This window comes from Lutra lutra, chromosome 8 (assembly GCF_902655055.1).
Source record: "Lutra lutra chromosome 8, mLutLut1.2, whole genome shotgun sequence".
In the NCBI taxonomy this organism is placed as follows: domain Eukaryota; kingdom Metazoa; phylum Chordata; class Mammalia; order Carnivora; family Mustelidae; genus Lutra; species Lutra lutra.
In genome coordinates this window covers 35,919,753-35,943,884 of record NC_062285.1, presented here as the reverse complement: position 1 = coordinate 35,943,884, position 24,132 = coordinate 35,919,753, and the positions used below count along the sequence as shown (strand labels likewise).

At 52.8% G+C, this 24,132-nt stretch overlaps 1 protein-coding gene across 3 annotated transcripts; it reads left to right on the top strand.

Moving 5' to 3' along the window:
* The first annotated feature begins 218 nt into the window (after positions 1–218).
* On the top strand, positions 219–24,132 carry IL17RA (interleukin 17 receptor A). 3 transcript variants are annotated; one of them, XM_047741092.1, is made up of 13 exons: positions 219–614; positions 9,894–9,918; positions 10,631–10,777; positions 11,703–11,815; positions 13,141–13,267; positions 14,827–14,874; positions 14,976–15,139; positions 15,771–15,854; positions 16,240–16,324; positions 17,083–17,094; positions 17,338–17,439; positions 19,573–19,614; positions 20,229–24,132. In XM_047741092.1, the coding sequence occupies exons 1-13, from the start codon at positions 234–236 to the stop codon at positions 21,728–21,730; spliced, it is 2,832 nt and encodes a 943-aa protein (XP_047597048.1). In that variant the 5' UTR covers positions 219–233; the 3' UTR covers positions 21,731–24,132. The 3 variants fall into 3 exon arrangements, with proteins under 3 accessions (XP_047597048.1, XP_047597049.1, XP_047597047.1); XM_047741093.1 differs by lacking the exon at positions 17,083–17,094; XM_047741091.1 differs by having other exon boundaries at positions 17,083–17,439.

Genomic DNA, 24,132 nt, shown 5'->3' with positions numbered 1-24,132 from the left:
ACGGGTGGGGACGGAGACAGGGACGACGGCCACGGACAGCCCTGGAGTCTCGAGCTGGGGCCTGACGTGCAGGGACCGAGAAGACCGAAGTGGGCTGATCAGGGGCGAGGGCAAAGCAGGAAGCGACTGAAGTTGGGCGACGGGGCTCGCGGGTAAGAGCGGGGACGAAACTTGCGAGCGGGCCGAGGGCGAGGGGATCACAACGGCCTGCGCGGCGGGAAACCCGGGGGCGGATGCGGAGGCGGGGCGGAGGAGCGAGGGGAGGAGCGAGCACCTGCGCGCACCGCGGGAGGAGGGCCCAACGCGGCGCGGGTCCCCGCCCCTCGGCGGCCCGGCCCCTGCGCTCCTGGAAGCCGGAAGCGGGCGAAGAAGAGCTAGTTCGGAGCTTCTCCGAGGAAGGGGAAGCCCAGGGCCGGTGCCCCGCAGAGCCCCAACCGCGGGCCGCCAGCGCTCTGCGACAGCGCGGGACCATGGGGACTCCGCGCCGCGGGCCACCCCTCCTCCCGGGGCCCCCGCTGGGGCGGCTGCTACTGCCCCTGCTCCTGAGCGGGCTGTCCCTGGCTCGCGCCTCCCCGCGACTCTTGGACTACCCGGCGCCAGTCTGCTCTCAGGAGGTGAGACCCCGACGCGCCCCGAGGATGCTGTGGGGGTGGGCGAGGTGCCCCTGGCCGGGAAATGAGCGGGGGTTCTCAGCGGGTCCGACGGTCGGCCACGAAGAGCGGCCACGCTCCGGGGGACACTTGGAGTGGTGGGAGTTGCGGGGAGGACGGGAGAGCAGAGGGAGTTTTCGGGGTAAACGACCCGACCCGGCGTCCTGGGCAGGAGGCGGGAGGGCCGCCGCCGGGCCGCCACGGTTCGGAGAAGGAGAGGGAGGCGTAGGGCCAGGCCGGAGAGGCGGGCAGAGTGGGTTAGAAAGGGGTGGGGAGGGCCCTTCGGGGGAGCCAGGACTGGCTCGGAGCGGCCTCCTCGCTGTGCACCCTGCAAATCCCCGTGGTGCCGGGGCAGGCCACGGCCCAAGCCCCGGACACCCATCCTGACCTCGAGAGCTTCCCCTCAAAGGAGTCCGGCCAGCCCCGGCATTCGGATTAGGGGGCCGCTGTTCGGAAGTCTGGGGCCGCCTCGGATCTTGGCCCTACTCCCCGGGAGAGACCCCGCGGTTCTAGAGCTCTGCGCGCGAATCCGGACGGCGGGTGCGGGCTAAGGGCCCGGAACGGTGAGACCGGGACACTTGTGCGGAGGGTAGCCGGCTAACTCCAGGCGACACCTCTCCAGAGGGGCGAAGCCCTGAGGATTGGGCAAAGGATTAAGACACCACCTTTCCAGCTCCCACCACCACTAGGGTCCAGTTTGTATCTGTCAAGTAGTACCTGGGCTGTTCCCCCAGGAAGTGACACACCCACCTGTTGGGAAGTGGCCTTTTGTGGAGGACCATCTTCAGGGCAAAAAAACAAACAGCAAATCACCGTGCCCACCTCCACAACTTCTCCCCCCAAAGCTGCCCTCTCTCCTCCACTTGCTCTCTGGTTTCCTCAGCCCACCCCCACCACCACTTTTTTTTTTTTTTTAAGATTTTATTTATTTATTTGACAGTGAGAGAGATCACAAGTAGACAGAGAGGCAGACAGAGAGGGGGTGAAGCAGGCTCCCCACTGAGCAGAGAGTCCAATGTGGGGCTTGATCCCAGGACCCTGATATCATGACCTGAGCTGAAGGCAGAGGCTTAACCCACTGAGCCACCCAGGCGCCCCCCCTGCTACCACTCTGACCCAGTATCTGAGTCAGAGGCTGTGAAACAACCAAGGAGACACTTCTCCTTATCTAATTTCGTGGAGGATTTGCCAAAAGAGGGTGGAGATGAATGACTAGCAGGATTTTTTTTTTTTTTTTATGTGAAAGATGTTGGGAAATGGTCTTGAGACTCCCACTTTTAGGCAAAACAGGACATATGCTCAGCAGATCCTTCCCACAGAAGTTGGTATAGAACTATTCTACCTAGAGAATTCGGTGTTCATTTTTTAGTGGCCATTTGCCAGCTGCCTGCAAAATACAAGGTCCTACTGTTGCTCTGAACTGAAACTGTCAAGAAACACCCCTGGGACCCTAATGTCCGGGAACTGAAATCATCTAGGAGGGGAAGAGGCTTGAAGATGCTAACTATGGTACAGGGCAGCCTGTAGCAAGTGCTCTTTGTGCAACCAGGGAATGTGCAGAATTCCAAGAAGAAAACTTATTTCCAGCTGGGATGTTCTTCATCGCAGATAAGGCACTCGGGCAGCCCTGCAGGGGGGGAAATTCAGAACCAGAGGTTGTGGAGCAGTCCAGGCAGCAGAAAGGGGTTGAGCCAAGGCCCTTGGATGGACAGGATAAAGTGGGTGGCTGCAGTGGAGGGTGTGTGTGGCCGGGAAGTGAAAGAAGCAGCTAGAAAGGCAGGTAGGGACTCCATGGTGCCCTGGTGTGAGAGCTAGACTGTTTGACTTTAATTGCTCAGTGGGAAGCACTTCTGAAAGTTAGGAGCAGGAGCAGGGCTGGAGAGAGATACTTACCAGCCAGAGTTGTCTTAGATCTCCCACGGTTTTTCCCCCTCCCCCACCTTGCCTTTACATTCCCACCTGGCTCGCAGCCCCCTTATCTTCATGGACTAGTCCCTTTATTTATTTTTTTAAGATTTCATTCATTTATTTGAGAGAGTGAGAGAGAGATGAAAGGGGAGAAGGTCAGAGGGAGAAGCAGACTCCCTGCAGAGCTGGGAGCCCAATGCTGGACTCCAGGATCACAACCTGAGCCGAAGCCAGTGGCACAACCAACTGAGCCACCCAGGCACCCCTGGACTAGTCCCTTTAAAAAGAAAGAAACAAGCACCTTTCAGATTTCTCTGCCTTCTCAGAGCACGCGTTTGCATCCTGACTTCACCACCTAGAATCCCTGCAAGCTTGAGCAGCTCAAATGGCCTGCAGCTGGGTGTCCTCCCTTCCACAAGAAAGGGCTGGATGAGCCATCACAAAGTTTGTCCGAACCACTTTCCAGAATATAAATGCCTGTCCAAAGCCCAGGTGGATTGAGTGTTCAGTGACTGTCTCCCAAGACAGAGAGGAGTCTTCTGCACACCTGTTCTGTTCTTAGCCTGATGCTGCACACACAGGATGTGGGGGCTTGATAAATATTTGTGGAATGAGAGTCAAAGGAATGAGTGAATGAATGAATGAAAAGCAGTGATTACCTGAGACCAGGCATAGCACTGTTTCTGGCTTCCTGTGTTTAATAGCTCAAAACCCAGATGACTCTTGGGTTCTCCACAGAAATCGATATTGGAGTGACCATAAGTAATTGCAATTTCCTGAGCAGTCTCCAGGTTGGCCCTTCCCCTGGCCCGGCCTTTTCCTCAGGTCCCCCAAGACAGCTAGCCCACGGGAGCTCAAGGGAAGACAGTGACATGGATTTGGTCGGTATGAGCGTTAACATACTGTTTATAGACAGGATGTGTGTTGTCTTACAAATTCTTTTTTCTTTCCTGAGCACTTTGTGGTTTTGACTTGTGGCAGAATGTTTGATTTAAGCCTTCCCTTCCGGTTGCCATGCCACTCTTCTGGTGTAAAAGGCTGTGTTCTGGGGACACTCGTACTTGGTGGAGGCATTCCAACAGTCCTGGCTGCCAGCCCAGTTACCAGTTCCCAGGCCATCACGCCCGACTTCGCACCCTGACCGCACCAGGCAGGCCTTCCTTCTGGAGACTGTAACAGCACAGAGCTGCTGGCAACACCCAGCAGGGCTGGGCAGGGGAGAGACCACACGGGGTCCAAAGACCTGGTCTCTGGGTTGGGCTTCCCTGCCTACCCGCTCTGCAGCTCTGGGTCAGTCACTCCGCTGTAAGGAGCCAGTGTTCTCACGGATAAAAGCAGCTCACCTCACAGGGTTCTGGGGAGAGCAGATACCGTGGAGGTGAGTGAAGGCACCAAACTACATGTGTTGTAGCTTTGGAAGGCTCCAGGGCATTCCATGGACCCGTAGCTCCGGGCCAGGCACTGTACTGGGGCTTCACCTGCGCAGCTTCCCTCCACACTCACAACAGCCCACCAGGCCGCACCACTGCCCCCTCCTAGAGTGGCTGGGTGATTGGCTGAAGGTCGCCCTGCTAGGGAGTGCTGGGCTGAGACTTCAGAGCCCACTTTTCTTGACCAGGCACTTGGTGTTGTTCTTTGAATGTACAGAGGTTGACACAGTGAAAAGAAATTCCTTCCTTTTAATCCTCACCACTGTGGAGAGAGACTATTGACCTACCTGTTGCAAGTGTCCCTTTTTTTCTTTCTTTCTTTTTTTTTTTTTTTTTCATTTAGATGTTATAGCTGTGATTCAGAGCATGGATTCTGGAGCAAAACTGCATGGGTTTGAGGGTCAGCTCTGTTGGACCTTGGGCCACTTAACAGACCTCTCTGTGTCTCAGTTTTTTCATCAGTAAAAATAGGATAATGGGGGTGGGGAGCACCTGGGTGTCTCAGTCGGTTGAGCCTCAGACTCTTGATTTCAGCTCAGGCCTTGATCTCAGCGTCCCAGATCGAGCCCTGCTTAGGGCTCTGCACTTAGCATGGAGTCTGCTTGTCCCTCTCCCTCTGCCGCACCCACTATGTGCACCTGCATGCGCTCTCTGAAATAAATAAATAAAATCTTTAAAAAAAATAAAAATAAAACCCAAATCAACAGATCTCTGTCCCAGCCCTCGCTACTCCCTAAAATGTTCCCAAAGATGATCACCTTCCACTTATTTTAGGTTTTTTTTTTTCCTTCCTGGCATTTGCCTCCACATTTCTAAATGTACTTATATTGTTATTCTTGACTTGTCAATGTTAGATGTTACCTATTGACTCATAGTAGCTAAAAATTTAAATTTCTTACATTTCTCCTTCCATGGCTTCTCCCAATGTCCCCATTGTAGTTATAACACAATTTTAGTGAAATCCATCATCTGTATTTGTAACAAGTAGGTAACCTTCACCGCTGAGGCCCATAGGTGTACTTTGATTACATTCCTTTTCTGGTGTAATTCCTTTTCCCTTTCCGAGATAAGTGCCTTAATTCTTCCGTAATCTTCCATGTAACTAGTCAGGTTTTTTTCTGTCAGATTTGTCAGATGTTGTTTTCTCCAAACATCAGATAATTCCATCGATTCCATTCCCTCTACCCCCAGAGAACTTCCTCCCAGAATCCCGGCTTCTCCAGCTCCAGCCTCAACAGATCCTTGGCTAGGCCTGTGGTGTAACTGTCATACTCGCTGTCCTGTCTTGGATCCTCTGTGTGTCTTCCCAGGGCCTCCCTCCCTCATTCTCCTGGAACATATCCTCCTACAGTTCCTAAGAAAAGGTATAAGGGTATGAGGGAAATATATACACATATATACCCTCACACTTTTTATTAATTTGGCTGGGCATTAAAATCACAGGTTAAAGATAATTTTTCCTCAGAATTTTGAAGGCCTTGTTCTGTTGCCTTCTAGTAAACAATGCAGATGCTGAGGAGGCCAGGACCTTGCTGACTCTCTGTGTGTGGTACCTACTTTTTCTCCCTCTGGGATTATTTAGATCTTTTTATGCCTGGTATTCCAGAATTTTCATCATGTTGGACCTTGGTCTGGGCCATTTCTCCAGGCCATTCAGTGAAACTTTTAAATTTGGAAGTATGTATCCTTCAGTCTGGAGTTTTCTTTGCTTTTTAATTTCTTCCCCTCTGTTTTGTGTATATTCTTCCTCTGGAAATCCAGTTAATCATACCTTGATTTCCTGAATTCATTCTCTAAATAGTCATTTATTTTCTCTCCTATTTCTGTTTGTGTTTATTCTACTTTCAGAGAAATTTCCTAAATTAAAGCCCAACCCTTCTATGGGTTTTTTTTATTTCCAAGGTTCATTTCCAAGGTCCCTGCTTTCTCATTTTACCACAGTATCCTGTCCTTGTCAGTGTCCTCTCTTATCTCTTTGAAACTATCATAATTTTGTTTGTTTTAATTTTATTCTGTTCCCAGCATTATTTTTAAAAATGTGTATGTTTTTATCTATTTTTCATACAGGAAACCCTTCTTAAGTATCTCATACTCTTTGACTGTCTGGGAAGATTTTTTTTTTTTAAGATTTTATTTGTTTATTTGACAGACAGAGATCACAAGTAGGCAGAGAGGCAGGCAGAGAGAGAGAGAGGAGGTAGCAGGCTCCCCGCCGAGCAGGGAACCCAATGCAGGGCTTGATCTCAGGACCCTGGGATCATGACCTGAGCCAAAGGCAGAGGCTTTAACCCACTGAACCACCCAGGCGACCCTGAGAATATTTTTTAATGAAGATTTTATTTATTTATTTGACAGAGAAAGAGTGAGAGCACAGGCAGGGGGAGTGGCAGGCATAGGGAGAAGCAGGCTCCCCACTGAGCAAGGAGCCCCGTGTGGGGCTTGATCATGGTATCATAACCCAAACCCAAGGTAGATGGTTAATGAACTGAGCCACCCAGTTGCCCCATCTGAGAGTATTTTAAGAACAAGGTCCTAATCATGATGAGCACTGAGTAATGAAAATGTATGGAGTGTTGACTCATGATAGTGTATATCTGAAACTAATATATCACTATATGTTCACTATACTGAAATTAAAATGAAAAACTTAATGAAAAAAATTTTTTTAAAGGATGAGGTCCTACGGGTGGCTGTGTGGCCCATTTGTTAAGCATCTGCCTTTGGCTCAGCTCTTGATCCCAGGATCCTGGGATCAAGCCCCACATTAGGCTCCCTGTTCAGGGGGAAGCCTGCTTCTCCTTCTCCCACTCCCCTTGCTTGTGTTCCCTCTCTTGCTATGTCTCTCTGTCAAATAAATAAATAAATAAATAAAATCTTTAAAGAAAAAAAAAAAAAGAAGAATGAGGTCTTTAAAAGCTGATTAAATACTCTGTGTAGGTAGGGGTTATTGATCGCTGGACTTTAGGGAGTCGGGCAAGTAGAGAACATATCCTGTCCATCAGTGGACTCTCAAATGTTGGAATCGAGAGGTCTTTTCAGGGCTTGGCTGCCAGTGTTCTGAGATCAGAGCAGGGAAAGAGGTAAGGGTTCCCAACATTCCCTGTGCAGAACTTCACTGAACCAGACCCTCTTCGGTTCCTTTGTTTATACTACCTCTCCAGACACATGATACCTTTAAAAGACCTGATGCTTTAAAAGGTTCTATTGGCTTCTCTCTTATCCTTTTTGCCTTCTGCACCACTCAGATCCAAGTTCCTCCACTTGACCTGAGCCATTTGCCTATGCCTCCTTCCACTTGGCCTTTAAAAATTTGTTCTCGGGATGCCTAGGTGATTCAGTCTGTTAACCAGCTGCCTTCTGCTCAGGTCATGATTGCAGGGTGCTGGGATCGGGCTCCTTGCTCAGTGGGGAGCCTGCTTCTCCCTCTGCCCACCATGCCCATTGCTTATGCTCTCTCTCAAATAGATAAATAAAATCTAAAAAAAATTTTTTTTAACTTGTTCACATCTTTTGTCCACTGTGTTTTCTCTTTGTCCATGAAAATTCCTAAAAATGATCTCTTTCCTAGAACTTTACTATGGTTTGGGGAGAGGGAGAAGATAACATATGTCTATGGTCAACATGCCATGACCTCTAATGGAATGTGTTACTCTGTATTTCACTGATACGCATAATTTTCTCTTCTGTTTAAATCTCTTTCCCCTCATCTTCCCTCTCTCCATCTGTTCTGCTTCCATCCCTTTACTCCAGTAACCCGTGTGTTAACGACCTGCTATATATCTGTCCACATATTTTTATATGTTCATACAATGATATTCATCATATGTATCATATATGGGAAGGGTTTTCTCATCGCTTATTTCCACAGAAAATTGGATCATATGCTAAGAAGTCCTTCACTTACGTTTCTTACTCATCAACACATCTTAAGCATCACTCCAGGTCAAAAGATAGCTACGTAACTCATTCTCTTTAACCTTTATGTGATATTTCCCAGTCAACAGCAGTGTTGTCCTCTGTGCCCTAGTCCTAGGAGTTTCTGGTGGGAGGAGAAATGAGCATGTGCGTGGAAGTTAATCTCCTCGCCGCCTTGGAAACAGAGTGACCCTAGAATGAGCAGAGGCAGCTGGTGGATTCTGTTGAATGTGTGAGTGCCTCACAGGGTTTCAATGGCCGTGGGTGAGGGAGAATTCTGCACCGGGAGCTGGACAGGACCCCAAGGCCTCATGAGCTGGTGTCCCAGAGGGTAGGGTCTGGATGAAATGGCATGCTTAGAATCAGTCCCGGAGCATGAGCAGGTTTTTATCCCTGTATCCACTCTGTGAGTGAACCCTGGTGGACATCTTCTCCCATCTTTACCCCGTCTCTCTGCTCCCTCTTGAGAGACAGGCAGTTGCTGACCCCAACACCTGGTTTACATGCATACACCAAATCCCTCTCTTGTCCTGAAAATTGTATTCCTGATCTGCTTCAACATCTGTCTTTCTACTCCACCTGATTGGTCCATTTTGCGCGTGTGGGTTAAGTCAAAATAAATGAGCCTGAGTTCCTCCCTTGCTCTATTGCCAACCTGAATATGTGGAGGTCACCCCTTATAATAAAAGCTTCCATTTACTGAGTGCTTACTAAATGCCAAGCTCTGAGGAAAGGCAGCCAGTAATTAAAGAGCAGCCATTATGTGCCAGACACTAGACAAATACTGTGTCATTGAGCAGGCAGTGACATGGTTCCCTGAGCCCTGCAGCCAACAAAATTCTTCATCATGATTGTCTTAGGGCTTCTAGTAAGCAGGCTGTGTAACGGTTGGTGGCGCTATGTTATTTTATTTAACTGTATAATCAATACACAAATATATTTCCGCTGTTTGAAACTTTTTGTAATGCAGATATTAGAAGCGGAAAGTAAAGGGCTCCCTCCCACACTCACACGGCCATCTCCACCAGCCCACTCCCTGCCCCAGGATCTTAATGTGTGTCTCATTTAATTCTCAACAATGCTCTGGACGTGGTATTATGATCATTCTGATTTTACAGTTGAAGAAATCAAGGCCTGGCAACATTTGGTGTCTGGCCTAAAGTCACTTAGCTGGTAAGTGGTGGTAAGGTGACTCAGCTCCAAGGATGTGTGTGCGTGTCTTCCGAAGTAGAGTCAGCTGGCCAGACTGAAGTCAGTGATTGCATTTCCTACTGGTTGTAATTAGGGCTTCTAAATTTGGCTCTCCAGAGCTCCTCTGGGTTAGAGAGTTCACACATATTGCCAAAGTGGGAGGCAGCTATGAGGTCACATTTGTGCTTCGGTTTTCTGATCTATAAAACAGGGCTGAGGGTAATGCTTAGTCCTAAATTCATGTGAGGATTAGAGAAATACTCTGTCTCGGTCACCCAGATCAGAGCCTGGCACCTAAGAGGGCTCGTAGGGAGGTGGTGAATTTTCCGCAGCTGACCCTGTCACAGGAGCTGTGGTTTTGTTCCCTTCTCTCGCAGCGCTGTCGTTCAGACGGGAGGTGCGGGGCCCCAGGGTATTTAGAGGGCTTTCAGTGGAGTGCCCCGAGAGAACCCTCTCAGTGTCTTTTAAAAGGGGGAGGTTCCAGCGCCCCGCTAGCTCAGTCGGTAGAGCATGAGACTCTTAAAAGCGGGAGGTTCTCAGCTGTTAACAGTTACTCAGAAAATGCCCTTTCCATTCTGTCATCCACTGGACACACTTGCCATCCTGTTTCTCCCTGGGTGGGCAGGATGGGAGAAGCGTGAGGAGATGATGATTCCCTGCCCCAGGAGTGGCCCCCAAAAGCAAGGGTGGCGCTGTGGACATCTTAGTCTTAAGAATGAGCCAAGAGAAGCATGGGGAGCCTAACTGATGAATGACCATTCTTTCCCTGCTGTAATTACCTCCTTCCTTTCTTCCACAGGGACTAAACTGCGCAGTCAAGAATAGTAAGTCATTTGTTTGGGTTCGTCCTGCTAATATTAAGTGCTAACCTCGTGCAGCTGTCTGACAGGAGCGCTGTCCCTCCCCCTAGGCTCAGGGTGAGGGTGACAGCCTTTGGCGGGAGGGATCCCTGAGAATCCAGGCCGTGTGCACCTGCGCCTCCTATCGAGAATAGCCGTGATGCGAAAGTCAGGAAGTGAGACATGGGATTGTCACTTAGGTTTTGAACACATTGTCTGGGGTGCCGCCCCGGTGTGTCTTCCAGATGACTTGATTTGCCAGATCTTGTCACTAGAATGTGAGAGACACCTGTGAGGTTGATCCTGTTTTTATGTTTCAATTCAAGCAGGAGGCACATAATTCAAGCATCTGTGCTAATTAGGGACGAGCCCTGGCATAAAATATGTATCACCTTTTATTACTACCCCATTCCTTCCCATGCCCCATTTCACTGCCTTATCCCAAAACCAAGTTTCATGCTTTGCCTCCTCTCCTAAAATGTCCTTTAGACTTCAGAGCTTTGCAGGGGCTCAGGCAAGCTGGAGAAGAGAGGGGCGGGGTGGCAGAGCTGGCCGGGGTCCCAGGCCCTGTGCGTGCACGATCAAGCTCTCTGGAGCCACTCCTGGGGGATCTTGCTTGCATGCCTCCTTCTCCAGCAGCTTCTTCAGGTTCTCGCAGAGCATGGCGTTCTCTGATTCCTGCATTTTCTGGCTCCAGGTACCTGCCTGGATGACAGCTGGATCCACCCTCGAAATCTGACCCCTTCATCCCCCAAAGATGTCCAGGTCCACCTGGACTTTGCCCACAACCAGAATGGAGACCTCCTACCTGTGGCTCGCATCAGATGGACCCTGCAGACAGATGGTGAGCGGGCGTGGGGGGAGGGGGACGGTGCTGAAGGGTCTACCCTCCTCTAGGTGAGCCTGTACATCAGACCAGCTGCCTCTCCCACCAGATTCAAAATGGGGTCCCGGACCCGTGCTCAGACACGAGGGCCTAAATTTCATGCCGAAAGCCTCCATCATTTCATGCGGTCAATGAGTCCTTTTTCAGTGTTTTAGATATTAACCCATGATGCTGTCTTCTCAACCCACCATCCTTCCTTCGGTCTAAAATCCTTATCACCCCAGAAAAAAAAGTCAAGTGGTTCATTCTCTGACTGTGATACCAAATGGTAACACATTGGCCAGTGTGCTTTTTCCTTTAATTTAGAGGCAGGAATTTTTTTCTTTTTTAAGTCCTCTCCACACCTTGAGTGGGGCTCAAACTTATAACCCTGAGATCCTACTAAGCCAGACAACCATCCCTAGGGGCTAGCATGTTTTTAAAACAACACTCCCCCCACCAAAACCTCTTCAGGGATAGAGAGCTGTAGACAGAATCAGGAAGATTGGGGTTAACAAGAGCCAGCCCCACATTTGCGACCGGGGCCCTGGAGAGGTCATCCTCCTTATAGCCCCTGGTGCCTACCCCAGCCTCTCCAAGGATGGGGACAGCCAGGTTGGGACACTCAGGCCACATCGCCAATACCCTAGCCACAAATCTGTACAGCCTTTACCTCTGGCCCAGCGTAAAGTTTCAATTATCCTTGCCTGGCTGGGAAGTAATTCCTGCAAGGCTGTCAGCTCCCCTAGGCCCAGGAGTGAGCTGGAGGGAACAGGAAGTAGAGGGTTAGGTACAGCGAACAGATTTTCTTTAAGAGTGAGTTAGCATAACGGGCAGGGAAGTGCCACGCCCAGCGGTTTGTCTCTGTTGACCTGCCTGTGTTTGTCTCTTCCCCTACCGGCAGCGAGCATTCTCTTCCTGGAGGGTGCTGAGCTATCTGTCCTGCAGCTGAACACCAATGAACGTTTGTGCGTCAAGTTTGAATTTCTGTCCAGACTGCAGCATCATCGCCAGCGGGTAAGCAGCCGGCTCCAGAGTGGACTGTGTTCCTCTCATGATAGTGAGGGGCAGAACGTGTTTTTGGGAACGTTCCAGACACGCCCACCCCTGCTTTTGCTCCCAACGTTCCCTAGTTGTTCAGCATAAAGTTGAGGGGAAGGCCTTGCACAGCCCCACTCCTGTTCCCTTCCTGTGTAACCGAGGTTCACGGGGTGGCGGGAAGGGCCTGCCTCCAGCAAAGAGCAGCTCTGCCCGATCCGGGAACTGCCATGGCTAGGGGCACAAGCAAGGGAGTTCTGCAGAACTCTCCATTTATTTTGCTGCTCGCTGCCCGATGGTAAAAGGTTGATTCACATTTGGCGGGTTTAAAGTATCAGTTCACAGAGTGTGGTCCCAGGACGGGCAGCATCAGCACGTCCTGTGAACCAGTCAGAAATGCAGAAGCTCAGGCCCCACCCCCGACTTCTAGAATCTGAAACACTGAGTCGGGGCCCAGCCGTTGGTGCTGAACCAGCCTTCCAAGTGATTCCGGGGCAAGCTCCTGTCTGAACACTGCCAGTCAAAATCTACCAAAAGGCCTATTCACGGATCTTCCGTAAACCCAAGCAGCCAAGACAGTTCCCTTCCCCTTTATTTAATGAGAACCCCCAAACTTGACTGCTGGCTGGTTGCTGAAGCCCAGGTGCCTAGATGGCTTTAGAAACAAAGGACCACACACCCCCGTCCACACCCAGACTAATTAGGATGTGAGTTTAAATCCGTATGTGTTATCTGCACCAGCCAGAAAATATCCTCACACCTTCTCTTACCTCTGCAATGAAGGCACCTGCAGGCACAGGCTGAGTGGGATTCTGTAACCTTCCCTCTGCACTTTTGTATTCTAGAACATTCTCAAGAAATCCAGGCTCTCCCATTTAAGGAGGAAGAGTCACTTAACAAACAGTTTTTAGCTGCTTCTTGTGTGTTAGCTCTCCCACTAGCCCCGAGTCCTCCGTCTCAGCTTCCTCACCCCACCATTCTGGAGTCTGCGGGCTGACGAGGGAGGAGGACTGTGTTGGCTTTCCCCAGATTTTCTGGCGTATGACACTACTGTCTACTGATGAGCCCAAATCTAGGTTTTTTAAGTAGGCAGCGAAGACCAGAGGAAGCAAAGAGCAGAGACGCGTCTCCCTCTGATTTTGGATCTTGCTGTGGTGGTTGTTATCTTCCCCTTTCATGGACCTTTCAAGGGGCAGGTGGGGGTGGAGTTCTCTGGGCACACACCACTGGGGGAGAGGTGTGTGTGTGTGTGTGTGTGTGTGTGTGTGTGACCTGTCCAACCTTGCCTTCCTCCCTCTCTTCAGTGGCATTTTACCTTCAGCCACTTTGTGGTGGAACCTGGCCAGGAGTATGAGGTGACGGTTCACAACCTGCCCAAACCCATCCCTGATGGGGACCCAAACCACCAGTCCAGGAACTTCCCCGTGCCTGGTAAGAGTGCCCTCCCAAGCCATTCCTTTCATCACTTGGCTCTTCCTCTTGGAGAAGAAATCGGCAGGTGGCTCAGATAGGAGCCTTCCTGCTCAGCTGGGCCATGGCTACCATTGTCAGCACAAGGTACCTACAGAATGAGCAGACGCTGTGCTTGGGGAGCTCCTTGCCCAGGATGCATCAGGAAGACAAGCCACTCTCGGGAGAGCTTTGACCCCTGCTTCGAGCCTTGTCCCAGCTCTCATCACCTTGCTCTGCACTTTTGTCTTTTTCATTCACACCTGCCCTGCCTGGTTCTTCACTTTTTACCCACATTTATCTATCGCCGTCCCGTGTGTGACACCATCTCCTCATCCCCCTCAGACCTGTCGTGCCTAGGAAGACCGCTAGGCTTACCTTCTAAAATGTCATTTGATGTCTGTGTACCTTCTAGGTCCCTTTCCTGCCAGCATCTCAGCCACAACCTACATTGCTCATTGTTCAAAGCCAAGTATACGTGGAGCCCCAGCCCTCCCAAGGACAGGGTCTGGGGCTTAGACTCATCCGTGCACGTTCCTGAGCCCACCATTGCCTTGTGTGTAGAAGGCAGTGCAGGAAATGCTTGTTCAGAATGATGACAGCCTTCTTCATTCCTGGAGTGCTACACACACACACACACACACACACACACACACACACAGTCTGCTTACCCTGCTTTTATTTCTCTTCATATTACCCATCACTCCCTGACACATTGTCATGATATTTTCGTGGTGTTACATTATGCTGTTTTTTTCTTTGGTCTCTTCTACTGGAACGTGCTCTCCAGAGGGCAGGGGCTCTCCCTCATTCAGCACTGTATCTCTAGTGCCTACACCAGTGCCCGGCACAGGTCGGGTGTTCTAAGTGCTTGTCAGAAGAGTGAACCTCCCAGGGCCCTCCCTTGTTTCTATAGTAGACTGACCTAGTCCCTATCGCAGCAGTTCATACCTGTCACATGTCTTCTTAAACCAAAGTGAAAATGTTACAGTCAAGGCCATTAGGGAAGGGAAGTCAGGAAGAGGTCTTTGGAGCGGTGGTCCTCAAGGCAGTCCGTAAGCCAGTGGCATCATTGAATCACCTGGGAGCCTGTCAGAAATGCAGATTTTCAGGGACCCTCCCCAGACCGACTGCATCAGATACTACTGTAATGCACAGGAAAGTTGGAGAAACGCTGCTGTGAAGGAACAAAGTACTTCTGCCCCTGTCAAGAGTCAGAGGCAACGGCAACAAAAGCTTGGGGCGGGTGGAGTGGGTGGGGGAGGAACTGGAGTGGGCGGAGACTCTCAGAGCAAGCTGAGGAATACAGCTGAGTCTGGAAGGTTCTCTGAGAGAGGAGGGAATGACACAACCAGGTCAGCCCCCAGTTCCGTGGAGCCCCAGCCCATGGCAGCAGTTCACTCCTGGAGCTCGCTTTGACAGGGCTGTCTTTGAACAGACTCCCCAGAAGGAAAGAGGTGGTTATCCCTGGTGTCAGGAGTCTGGAAAAGCCACTTTCTAAGGCTGAAGCTTAGTGGTTCCCCTTCTCTCTGGGTTGGCAGGCTGCGAGGACCCCAGGATGAGGATGACCACACCATGTGTGAGCTCAGGTAACGGCGGCCAGTGGCCCTGCTGGGAGAGCTTCCCCGAGTGCACACATGCGCACGCACATACCCCCCTCACTCCCAACCCGTGTCTGTGCCCTGGGCAGGCAGCCTGTGGGACCCCAACATCACGGCAGAGACCCTAGAGGCCCAGCAGCTGCGGCTGAGCTTCACCCTGTGGAATGAGTCTGCCCCTTACCAGATCCTGCTGACCAGCTTTCCACACACACAGAATCAGAGCTGCTTCCATCATGGCCTCATGGTGTCCAAGGTAAGGCGTCACTGTCCTGAGCACGAATGCCAAGGCGTCAAGCCCCCCAGTACTATGGTTGATCCCAGGTCTGCACTACTCGGCTCTTGTCGTTCCTTCTGACACGTGGTCAGCGTAGAGTCAGGTCTGTGGTGGCTCTTTCCTTTGGCTCCATTGTATAGTTGATCTCTCCCCTGCTCGCCTCCCCCATCCTCTCAGTTCCTCCTTCCACATAGGCCCCCTGGTTCTGCTTGCCTTTTATTCCACCTGTTCCGAAAAGGACCTGAAGAGTTTTAAAACGTGGGTATCGAAACAAAGGGGAAATAAAGATGAGGAAACAAGATGAAGCGAGGGTGGGGTTTCTATGGAAAATGTGTGTCAGGCAGTTGTCTGTGAGTACAGGCTTGTCCTCACGATCCTCAGCAGCCGAAGCAAAGAGAGAAACACTGGTCACTAGATGTGTTCCTGCATCAATGAGCCATTGCCATAGGGAAATGGAGTTTTTCCCGGAACGGAAACCTAGAGAGCCGTTCTCCACACGGCATTCCTCCAGGACCCACTGGACAGCGATGGCCACGTTCTCAGCAGCTGCCTTAGCACTGCGCCAAGCTCGTGCCAGTCCAGCCTGATGCCCCCTCTCCTCTCCCTGCAGCCCACACTCGAGGAGTTCCACCAGCGGGCCAACGTCACGCTCACCCTGTCAGACCGGACTTGGTGCTGCCGCCACCGAGTGCAGGTTGGTGCGTGTGGTGCGGGCAGGTGTGGGAGCACACGCACAGGAGGGCACTCCACCTAGAGGGGCTGAGTAGGGAAGGAGGGCAGCTCAAGGACTCCTGCTCTCTCCGGGGACCTGGCTCCCCGACCCCCTGGGGCTCCCTGCCTAGAGAGGCATCCTTTCTGCCTTCTGTAGCCCCATACTCCCGGCCTCCCAGGGCAGGGCTTCTTGGCACCCAGTAGCCGATGGGCGATCTGCCTCGCAGCCCCTTGGGGGTCCTGGAGTGGCCGGCCAGGCTCTGCTCCCCGCAGCAGCCTCTATTGGCAAGGAAGCCTTCGAGGAGGGCCTGAGCCCCCCACCCAGCATCTCAGCGGCCCTCTCTTCCCCACTTTCTCTGCTCCCCCAGATCCAGCCCTTCTTCAGTAGCTGTCTCAACGACTGTCTCAGACACTCCATAACCCTTCCCTGCCCAGAAATTCCAGATGCTCCAGGTAGGAGGTGTATGGCTGCTCTAGGGCATTTTGGGGAATTGAGAGTGAAGGAAGATTAGCACCTTGAGCTGAGCCCTGACCTGGTGCTAAGGGTGGGGGTGGACTTTAATTTTACTTGGAGTTATTCAGGCTTGCAACACGGAGCTGTAGAGACACTTCTGGGTTGGCCTCCTGACTGCCTTTCATTAGCTGTGTAGCCTCAAGCAAGATACGTAACTTTTCTGATCCTCAACTTCTGTGACTGAAGAACTGGGGATTGTTCATGTCCGAGAGTTCCAGTACGGACCACAAAGTCCTTTACCACGTCCGCTTTTAATCCCCACGGATTGTGACTCCTCGGGCCATGAAGTAGAGCGTGCCTCCTGTAGTACGTAGATGAGGAAACAGAGGCACAGAGATGTTCAGTAACTTGTCCAAGAGCACTCAGCAGGGAAGTGGCAGAGCTGCCCATCCCCTCTTTTGGCACCGTGGCCCACCCCCGACTCAGAAGCCATAGCAGCCTAGCCCCGAATGGGGGCAGAGAGCCACAGCCATTCCATCGGCCGTAATGAGGATCTAGCCCCCAGGTGGGAGTTGGGGCACCTCTTAGCAGGCCAGCATCTCACATGTGTCCTGTAGACATTGTCATTAAGTGGAACGGGTGTCTGGAACACTCAGGGTAGGGCCGAGGTCACCAGCAGGCCCCTGGTGGACATCAGTGGTGGATTTTGTTATTACTGCTAATAATGAATACTGTTTTCCCTTTGGTCTCATTGCAGTCTCGATTGCAGGTAAGGCCAGCTGTCCTTTCCGTCCACTGCAGGAGTCCCTGGGGCCCTTCGTCAGGGGCCACATGGCAAGTCCCTCACTGAGCCTCATCTGGAGCCAGGCAGAGAAGGAGGCCAGCCCGAGGGTGGAGGTCGTCAGCATGTCATGGCACAGGCCGGAGAGGACTGCCCAGGGGTTGGGAGAGCTCAGAGCTGGCGGGGCGGGCCTCCTCTGCCATGTCACTCATGCCGTTCCGCTTCCCACAGACTACATACCCCTGTGGGTGTACGGGTTCATCACGGGCATCTCCATCCTGCTGGTGGGTTCCGTCATCCTGCTGATTGTCTGCATGACCTGGAGGCTGCCGGGTAAGGATCATCACGGGGTTTGCCCCTCTGTTCCCCTCTTTCTCCCCAGGCCCTCCTCTTCCCACTCCAGTCTCTGAGAGGCCATACTGGGGGGGCACCCTGTAGTCCCAGCCCTTCCATCTCAACTGAAGTACCGACATTGTGTCTATTGGGCCACAGCAAGCTTAACTGTCAGGAGCTTAACCTGCAGAAGGCTGACATGAGCTCAGATCCCAGCCCCACCACTTACGCCCCAGGCCAATTACTTCAGTCCCTGAGCCTTGGGTTCCTCTTTTATAAAATAGAAATTAGAAAGATACCCACATCATAAAACGAACGGAAGGATTACATGAAATATCGTATATGACTTCTTAGACTTGAGCCTGGCACTATTTGCTCGACAGATGTTAGCCATAATTTTGTTTATTGTTACCAAAATTAATATTTTTAAAATGAACTGGATTGGAGGAGTAAGGGTAGGGTTTCCCTGCCTCAGACATGATCAGCCAGGCAGGTGGGAGAACCTGAACGAGCCCATCCTGCAGCACCCCCAGACGCGTACATCTGTCAGAGAGAACAGCAAGGGATAGCATGATGTGACAGAGAAGGCTCTGGATGGGCCCAGAACACACAGATGTGGCCCCCAGATCTGCCTCCCTGCAGCTTGCTGAACAAACCTTAGATCTGGTTTTGCCTTCTGGAAAATGGGATAATAACCCCTCCTTCTCAAGGTTGGGGTGTGGATTGAATGGCCCAGCGTGGAGGGTCCTGGCCAGTGGGTGCTGGGAGATAGCAGCTCCCTCTTCCTGCAGCCCTGTCTGGCCAAGTTCTGAGCAGAAAGCACATAAGGCCTTCTGGTGAGGGACTGGGCCTTTTCCTGCCCCTCCGTGGCCCCGCACCGCTCCTTCACTGGCCTGAGAGCTGTTCCCACACTTACAAGGCTCATCAAGGTTGAGTATCAGTCATTATTAATTGTTGTGTGATGGGCTCTGGAAGACCCACCTCGAGGGCCCTTCTCCACAGGACCATTAGCAGGGTCAAATAAGTTAACATCTCCGTGAGTGCTTTAAAGATTGATTGATTGATTGATTGATTTGGGGGCTGGCGGGAGAAAGAGAAGGCATCTCAAACAGACTGTCCGCTGACCGCCGAGCCCCCACTGGGCCCCATCTCATGAGCTGAGACGCTTACCTGACTGAGCCAGTCCCTCCCCACCCCCCAACCCCACCCACACCCCCACCTCCTGCCGTGAGTGCTTCCTAAACTGTAATGCCCTCCATAGATGCCAGGGAGGCTTTTTTCTTCATTTCCATAGTTACACTCTGACCTCTTATTGAAGAGTCCCCTACACCATGGGGTAAAGGAAAGGACACTTGTTTGACTGCCTTTGGTAGTTCTGGGAAGAGGCCCAAGAGGTGGGAATTGAAATTCAGGTTCGAAAAGTCTTCCTTGGCCACCCGTGCGTTCTGGGCGTCCTGCCACGTCACTGAGGAGCTGACTCCCGCACCACGGTTTCCTTCCTTGCGTCTCTGGGGGAACCGTTGCTTCAGAATGTTGTTTCCTTTGCTCACCTCAGAAATACCCGGAGGAAGTGTTGTAAATGGGCCTGGTGGGGGCTGCTTCTGGAGATGTGTCGTAAGCCTCTTACAAGGACACTTCTGGGGAAGAGGCTTTCCCTGCACTGGGGGGTTTCCTCAGGGTTGGCCAGACCGTGGGGAGGAGAGGAACCGTTGCTAGAACGAGGGACGATGTGGGGGATCCCCTAGTCACCATGCCGGGGTTCCTGGCTAGGTCAGTGCTACAGAATATTCCTGACCCCAGCTGACTGTGTACAATGTGCCAGACATTTCACAGATACAATCTCTTTTAATCTCCACCACACAGACACCTTTTACAGAGGAAGAAACTGAGTTCCAGAGCCCTCAGGAACTTTCCCAGATCTCCCAGCTGTTGTTGGCAGACCTGGGGGTCACACCTGAGCAGCTCCTCACAGCACGGGGTCCTGCAAAGGCCCCAGAGCACCTAGCAACTGTTGTTTCTGAATGCTGTCTGCCCTGGGTCAGGGGTGGGCCAGCGCTCCATCAGACGCCCCCGGGAACTGGTCCCTGTTGCTCCTCCAAAAGAGCCGCTCCAGTGTATTTTTTTTTCTTTCAGGGTCTCATCGTGAAAAATATGGTAATGACAGCAAATGCACAGGTCAGTGTTTCCTGGTGTGGGTGGGTTGGGTTTGGTGAGTGTTGCTGTCAAAGGCATGCTCAAGGGTTCTCTTGAGACACAGGGGTGGGTTGCCTTCTGCAACTTAACTCCTGACTTCCTTCAGGAGACCTTAGCTTGGAGGACCTGCCTTCTAGGACCTCCACACAGAGAGGACCACAAATGGCCAGGCTGGGATACATTTTTGAAATCACTTGGGCAAGGGAAGGAAGAGTAGGGTACCATCTTTGATGAAGAGAGGTCCTGCCTATAACAGATTATAGAATATATAGAATACTATAACAGTATTCTGTAGGCAGGTCTTTGTGCCTTTTCTTCTTTTTAATTACAATAATTAAAGTGTAGGCTCAAGGCCAGATAGGAATCTTGAGGAAGAAATTCACTCTTCCAGAAGGCACCACACTGATTCTTTCCAGGCAGCCAGAACGGGCCTTACTGCAAGGCGTCAGCTGCATCACTGAGAATGGGGAGCCGGTGTCTGCTGGTCCAGCTGCCCCCAGGCTGACCAGTGGGACCGCTGCCCTGGGCCAGCGGTTTGAGGGTCAGCGCAGATGCACAACCAAACCCAGGGGCCTGGCTTTCCTTGTTTCCTTCAGATGTCCTGCCAGAGACCAGCCTGACCCCACCACCCCTGAAGCCCAGGAAGGTCTGGATTGTCTACTCCGCCGACCACCCCCTCTACGTGGATGTGGTCCTGAAGTTCGCCCAGTTCCTGCTCACTGTCTGTGGCACAGAAGTGGCCCTTGACCTGCTAGAGGAGCAGGTCATCTCAGAGGTGGGGGTCATGACCTGGGTGGGCCGCCAGAAGCAGGAGATGGTGGAGACCAACTCCAAGATCATCATCCTGTGCTCCCGAGGCACCCGGGCCAAATGGCAGGCCATCCTCGGCTGGGAGGAGCCAGCCGTGCAACTCCGGTGTGACCGCTGGAAGCCGGCGGGGGACCTCTTCACCGCGGCCATGAACATGATCCTACCAGACTTCAAGAAGCCAGCCTGCTTCGGCACCTACATCGTCTGCTACTTCCGTGACATCAGCAGCGAGAGTGACATCCCCGACCTCTTCAACATCACTTCCAGGTACCCGCTCATGGACAGATTTGAGGAAGTGTACTTCCGGATCCAGGACCTGGAGATGTTTGAACCCGGCCGGATGCACCGCGTCGGGGAGCTCACAGGTGAGAACTATCTGCAGAACCCGAGCGGCTGGCAGCTCAAGGAGGCAGTGGAGCGGTTCCGGCAGTGGCAGGTCCAGTGCCCAGACTGGTTTGAGCGTGAGAACCTTTGCTCCGCGGATGACCAGGACCTCCCATCGCTGCACGAAGAGGTGTTCGAGGAGCCCCTGCTGCTGCCAGGAAGAGGGATCATCAAGCAGAAACCCCTGATGCAGGAACCCGCCTCCGAGGGTGCCCTGGTGGGAGAGCTGCTCATCAGTGAGGAAGGAAGAGGACTGTCGAGGCTGGACCCTCAACTCCTGCCCCAAGGAGAACTGGCAGCCCAGGCTCTCCAGACCGCGGTGCTCCCAATGGAGGAGGTCCCTCTGGCTCAGGCCGTGGAACCCATTCCTCTGGCCACCGAGAGCAATGCAGCTGGCCGGTTGGCTGTGGGGGAGGCAGACGAGGCCTGCCCACTGTTGGAGGGCTACGGCCCACAGCGGAACAGCGTCCTCTGCCTCCCTGTGGATTCAGAGGCCCCGCCTGTCTGCAGCAGCCTGATGGCATCGCCCAGCTGCCTCCCGGATGAAGTCCGGGAGCAGCTCGAAGGCTTGATGTTCTCCCTCTTCCAGCAGAGTCTGAACTGCCAGGCCCTGGAGGGCTGGGACAGAGCCCCAGTGGCTCTCAGAGACCTCTGCATGCCCTCCGAGGAGGAGCAACGGCAGTCGGTGCAGTCTGACCAGGGTTACATCTCCAGGAGCTCCCCACAGCCCCCCGAAGGACTCACAGAGATGGAGGAAGAGGAGGAAGAGCGGGACCTGGGGACATTGGCCAAGCAGCTCTCTCCCGAGGACCTAGAGAACCTGAGAAGCCTCCAGAGAAGGCTCTTCTTCCAAGAGCTTCAGAAGAGCTCCGGCTGGGACAGTGCGGAACCGGAGGAGCCCTAGGGCCTCCCCGCACACAGGGTGTTGAGAGAAGGGAGTGTGTGTGTCCACGAGGGTTCATGCGAGTGTCTGTATATATATATAGATTCCTGTATGAAGTGTTTGCCTTTAGATGTGGACCTCTCGAGCCCTAGGTCTGCCCCTGAATTTTCTTTCTCTGACCCTCTGGTCGTGTTCTGTCCCGGCAAGAATCCATAGCCTGTCCCTGCCCTGAGCCAGCGATACAGTGTCCTTGAGCCACCGTCGTGCCATTTTCAGTCATGCAACATTTATTTTGCACCTCTTGTTGCCAAGCGTGTGAGATGTAAAGGTAAATCTTACAAGGTAGTGGCCCTGGTCACCAAGGGGCTTACCGTCTGGTGAGAGTGACAGATTAGCAAACAGGATGGTCCTGTGTGTTAGAAAGGCTTGGTAGAGGTCTGCCTAGAAGGAGCAGCTGGGCCCAGAGACTATGGCTGGAGAGGGCAGCGGTCCCCGGGGCAGGGGCGGCGCCTGGGGTGGGGCTGGTGCCAGGGGGGCTAGAGTGGGAGGACTGGGCAGCTGGAGCCCAGACTGGAGAGGGGCTTGTGGGCCAGGCTAGGGGAGTTGGGACATCAGCCCAGTGGCCTGGCATTCCTTTGATAGGGTTACCTGCTGCCCTGCAGAGGAAGGATCTGAGGACCAAACATACCCGAAAGCCTCTGGGCAGCAGCACCCCCCGAGCTCTGGAGGTCCCAGAGCTGGGCGCCCAAGCCTGGGTGTGAGATATGGAGGGCTCCGGCAGGGTGGGTGCAGGGGAGCAGGACTCTCTGAGGGAGAGGGAAATGGGCCTCTCTGTACTTAAAAGTCTGAGGCTCAAAGGCAGTATTCGAGGAGAGATGCTGAAGTTCAGTGGGTAAAGAAGCTGTTCTTCAGGTGCCTTCTTGGGAGGAGCTGAGGGCTTCTGTCTGTCTGTCTGGGTCCCGGCCTGGGAGGCCGTGTGCCCCTGCACTCGGGTGAGCTCCTCGCCTGTACCCTCGCCCTCAGCTGGAGCTCCAAGCTTCAGGGACGGAGTGATGGGAAACCATCCCAGGTTTTGTGTGTGTGTGTGTGTGTGTGTGAGAGAGAGACACAGACATGTGCACACAAGGGAGATGATCAGTAAAAGAAGGAATAAATGTGTCTACTCTGGTGAGAACCCCACATCGTTCTGTGGAGTCACGTGTTACCATAGGTCAAGTTCCCAGCTGTCCGGTCCTTCCAGTTGTGAGATCTCCCGGTGCAACCGCGGGGACGGCAGATCGGAGGCCCAGACTGCATGCAGCCTGTACACAGCCCCACGGCCACGAAGGACCAGGGGAGGCAGGGCTGCACACAGGGTGTCTGTGTCCCCCAAAATACCTCAGTGTGACAGTAGTGGAGGGACAGGTGATTAGGTTGGGAGGAGGGAGCCCCAGAGAGCTCCATACACCCGTGAGGGCGCAGTGAGATGGTCATCTGTGACCCCGGGCGGCAAGCTCCCACCACACATCCAGTCTGCCAGCTCCTTGGTCTGGGACTCGCTGGCCCCCAGAACCATGAGCCACTTGGGTACTTGCAATCTACCCCATGTTCGGTGTTCTGCGCTGAGCCCTTCCAGACCAGGCAAGATTGGGAGCCACATTCTCCCAGCTGCTGGCCTCTCAGGCTCTATCTCCCCTCCAGTAAGCTGCCCGTGGGCCTCGCTGGGGCCACATGCCTACCGAACTTTCGGTGATGTCGCCCCAGCTTCCACAAAGTGCTTACTCCATGTCCAGAGTGTGGAACAGCATGGTGGACTGGACACGCCACCGGCGTGCCCCAACCAGTGTGGCCCTGGTGCCCAGAAGCCTACTTGTCATTTGCATTGCATTCCCCACAAGCCTTGACGTCCAGCTCTGCTGGCCTTAGAGGCCACGTGTCCTCAGTTAGCATTGTTCACTGCGTCCCCTCTCTCTCTAGGGTGGCTGCTTGTTTCCCTAACAACTTTATTGCGATACGGTGCACATCCATGTCATTCACAGCTGACCCTATGCAGTTCAATGGCTTTTAAGAGTTCAGAACTCAGCAACCATCAGCATCATCAATTTCAGAACATTTCTCTTAGCCCAGAAAGAAATCCAGCACCCCTTCATCCTCACCACCCACCCTCCTCAGCTCCCCATCCCTCTATGGATTTGCCTGTTGTGGACATAACCAGTACAAATGGAATTGTGAAGTTCCCCAGGGCTTCTGGACCCTTCCTTGAAGGTCATGCCCTGGTTCCTCCCACGTTCCCTTCCTTTCCCTGGAGCCCCCAAGCTCACACTGGCCTTTGCTCACCACACATGCCGGAAGTTCTGTCAGCCTGTGGTGTCTGCTGTCAGCCCAATGCCAAGACCATGAAGAGCGTGTGTAAATAAAGCCTTGCCTTGCTTTTCGTATTCTTC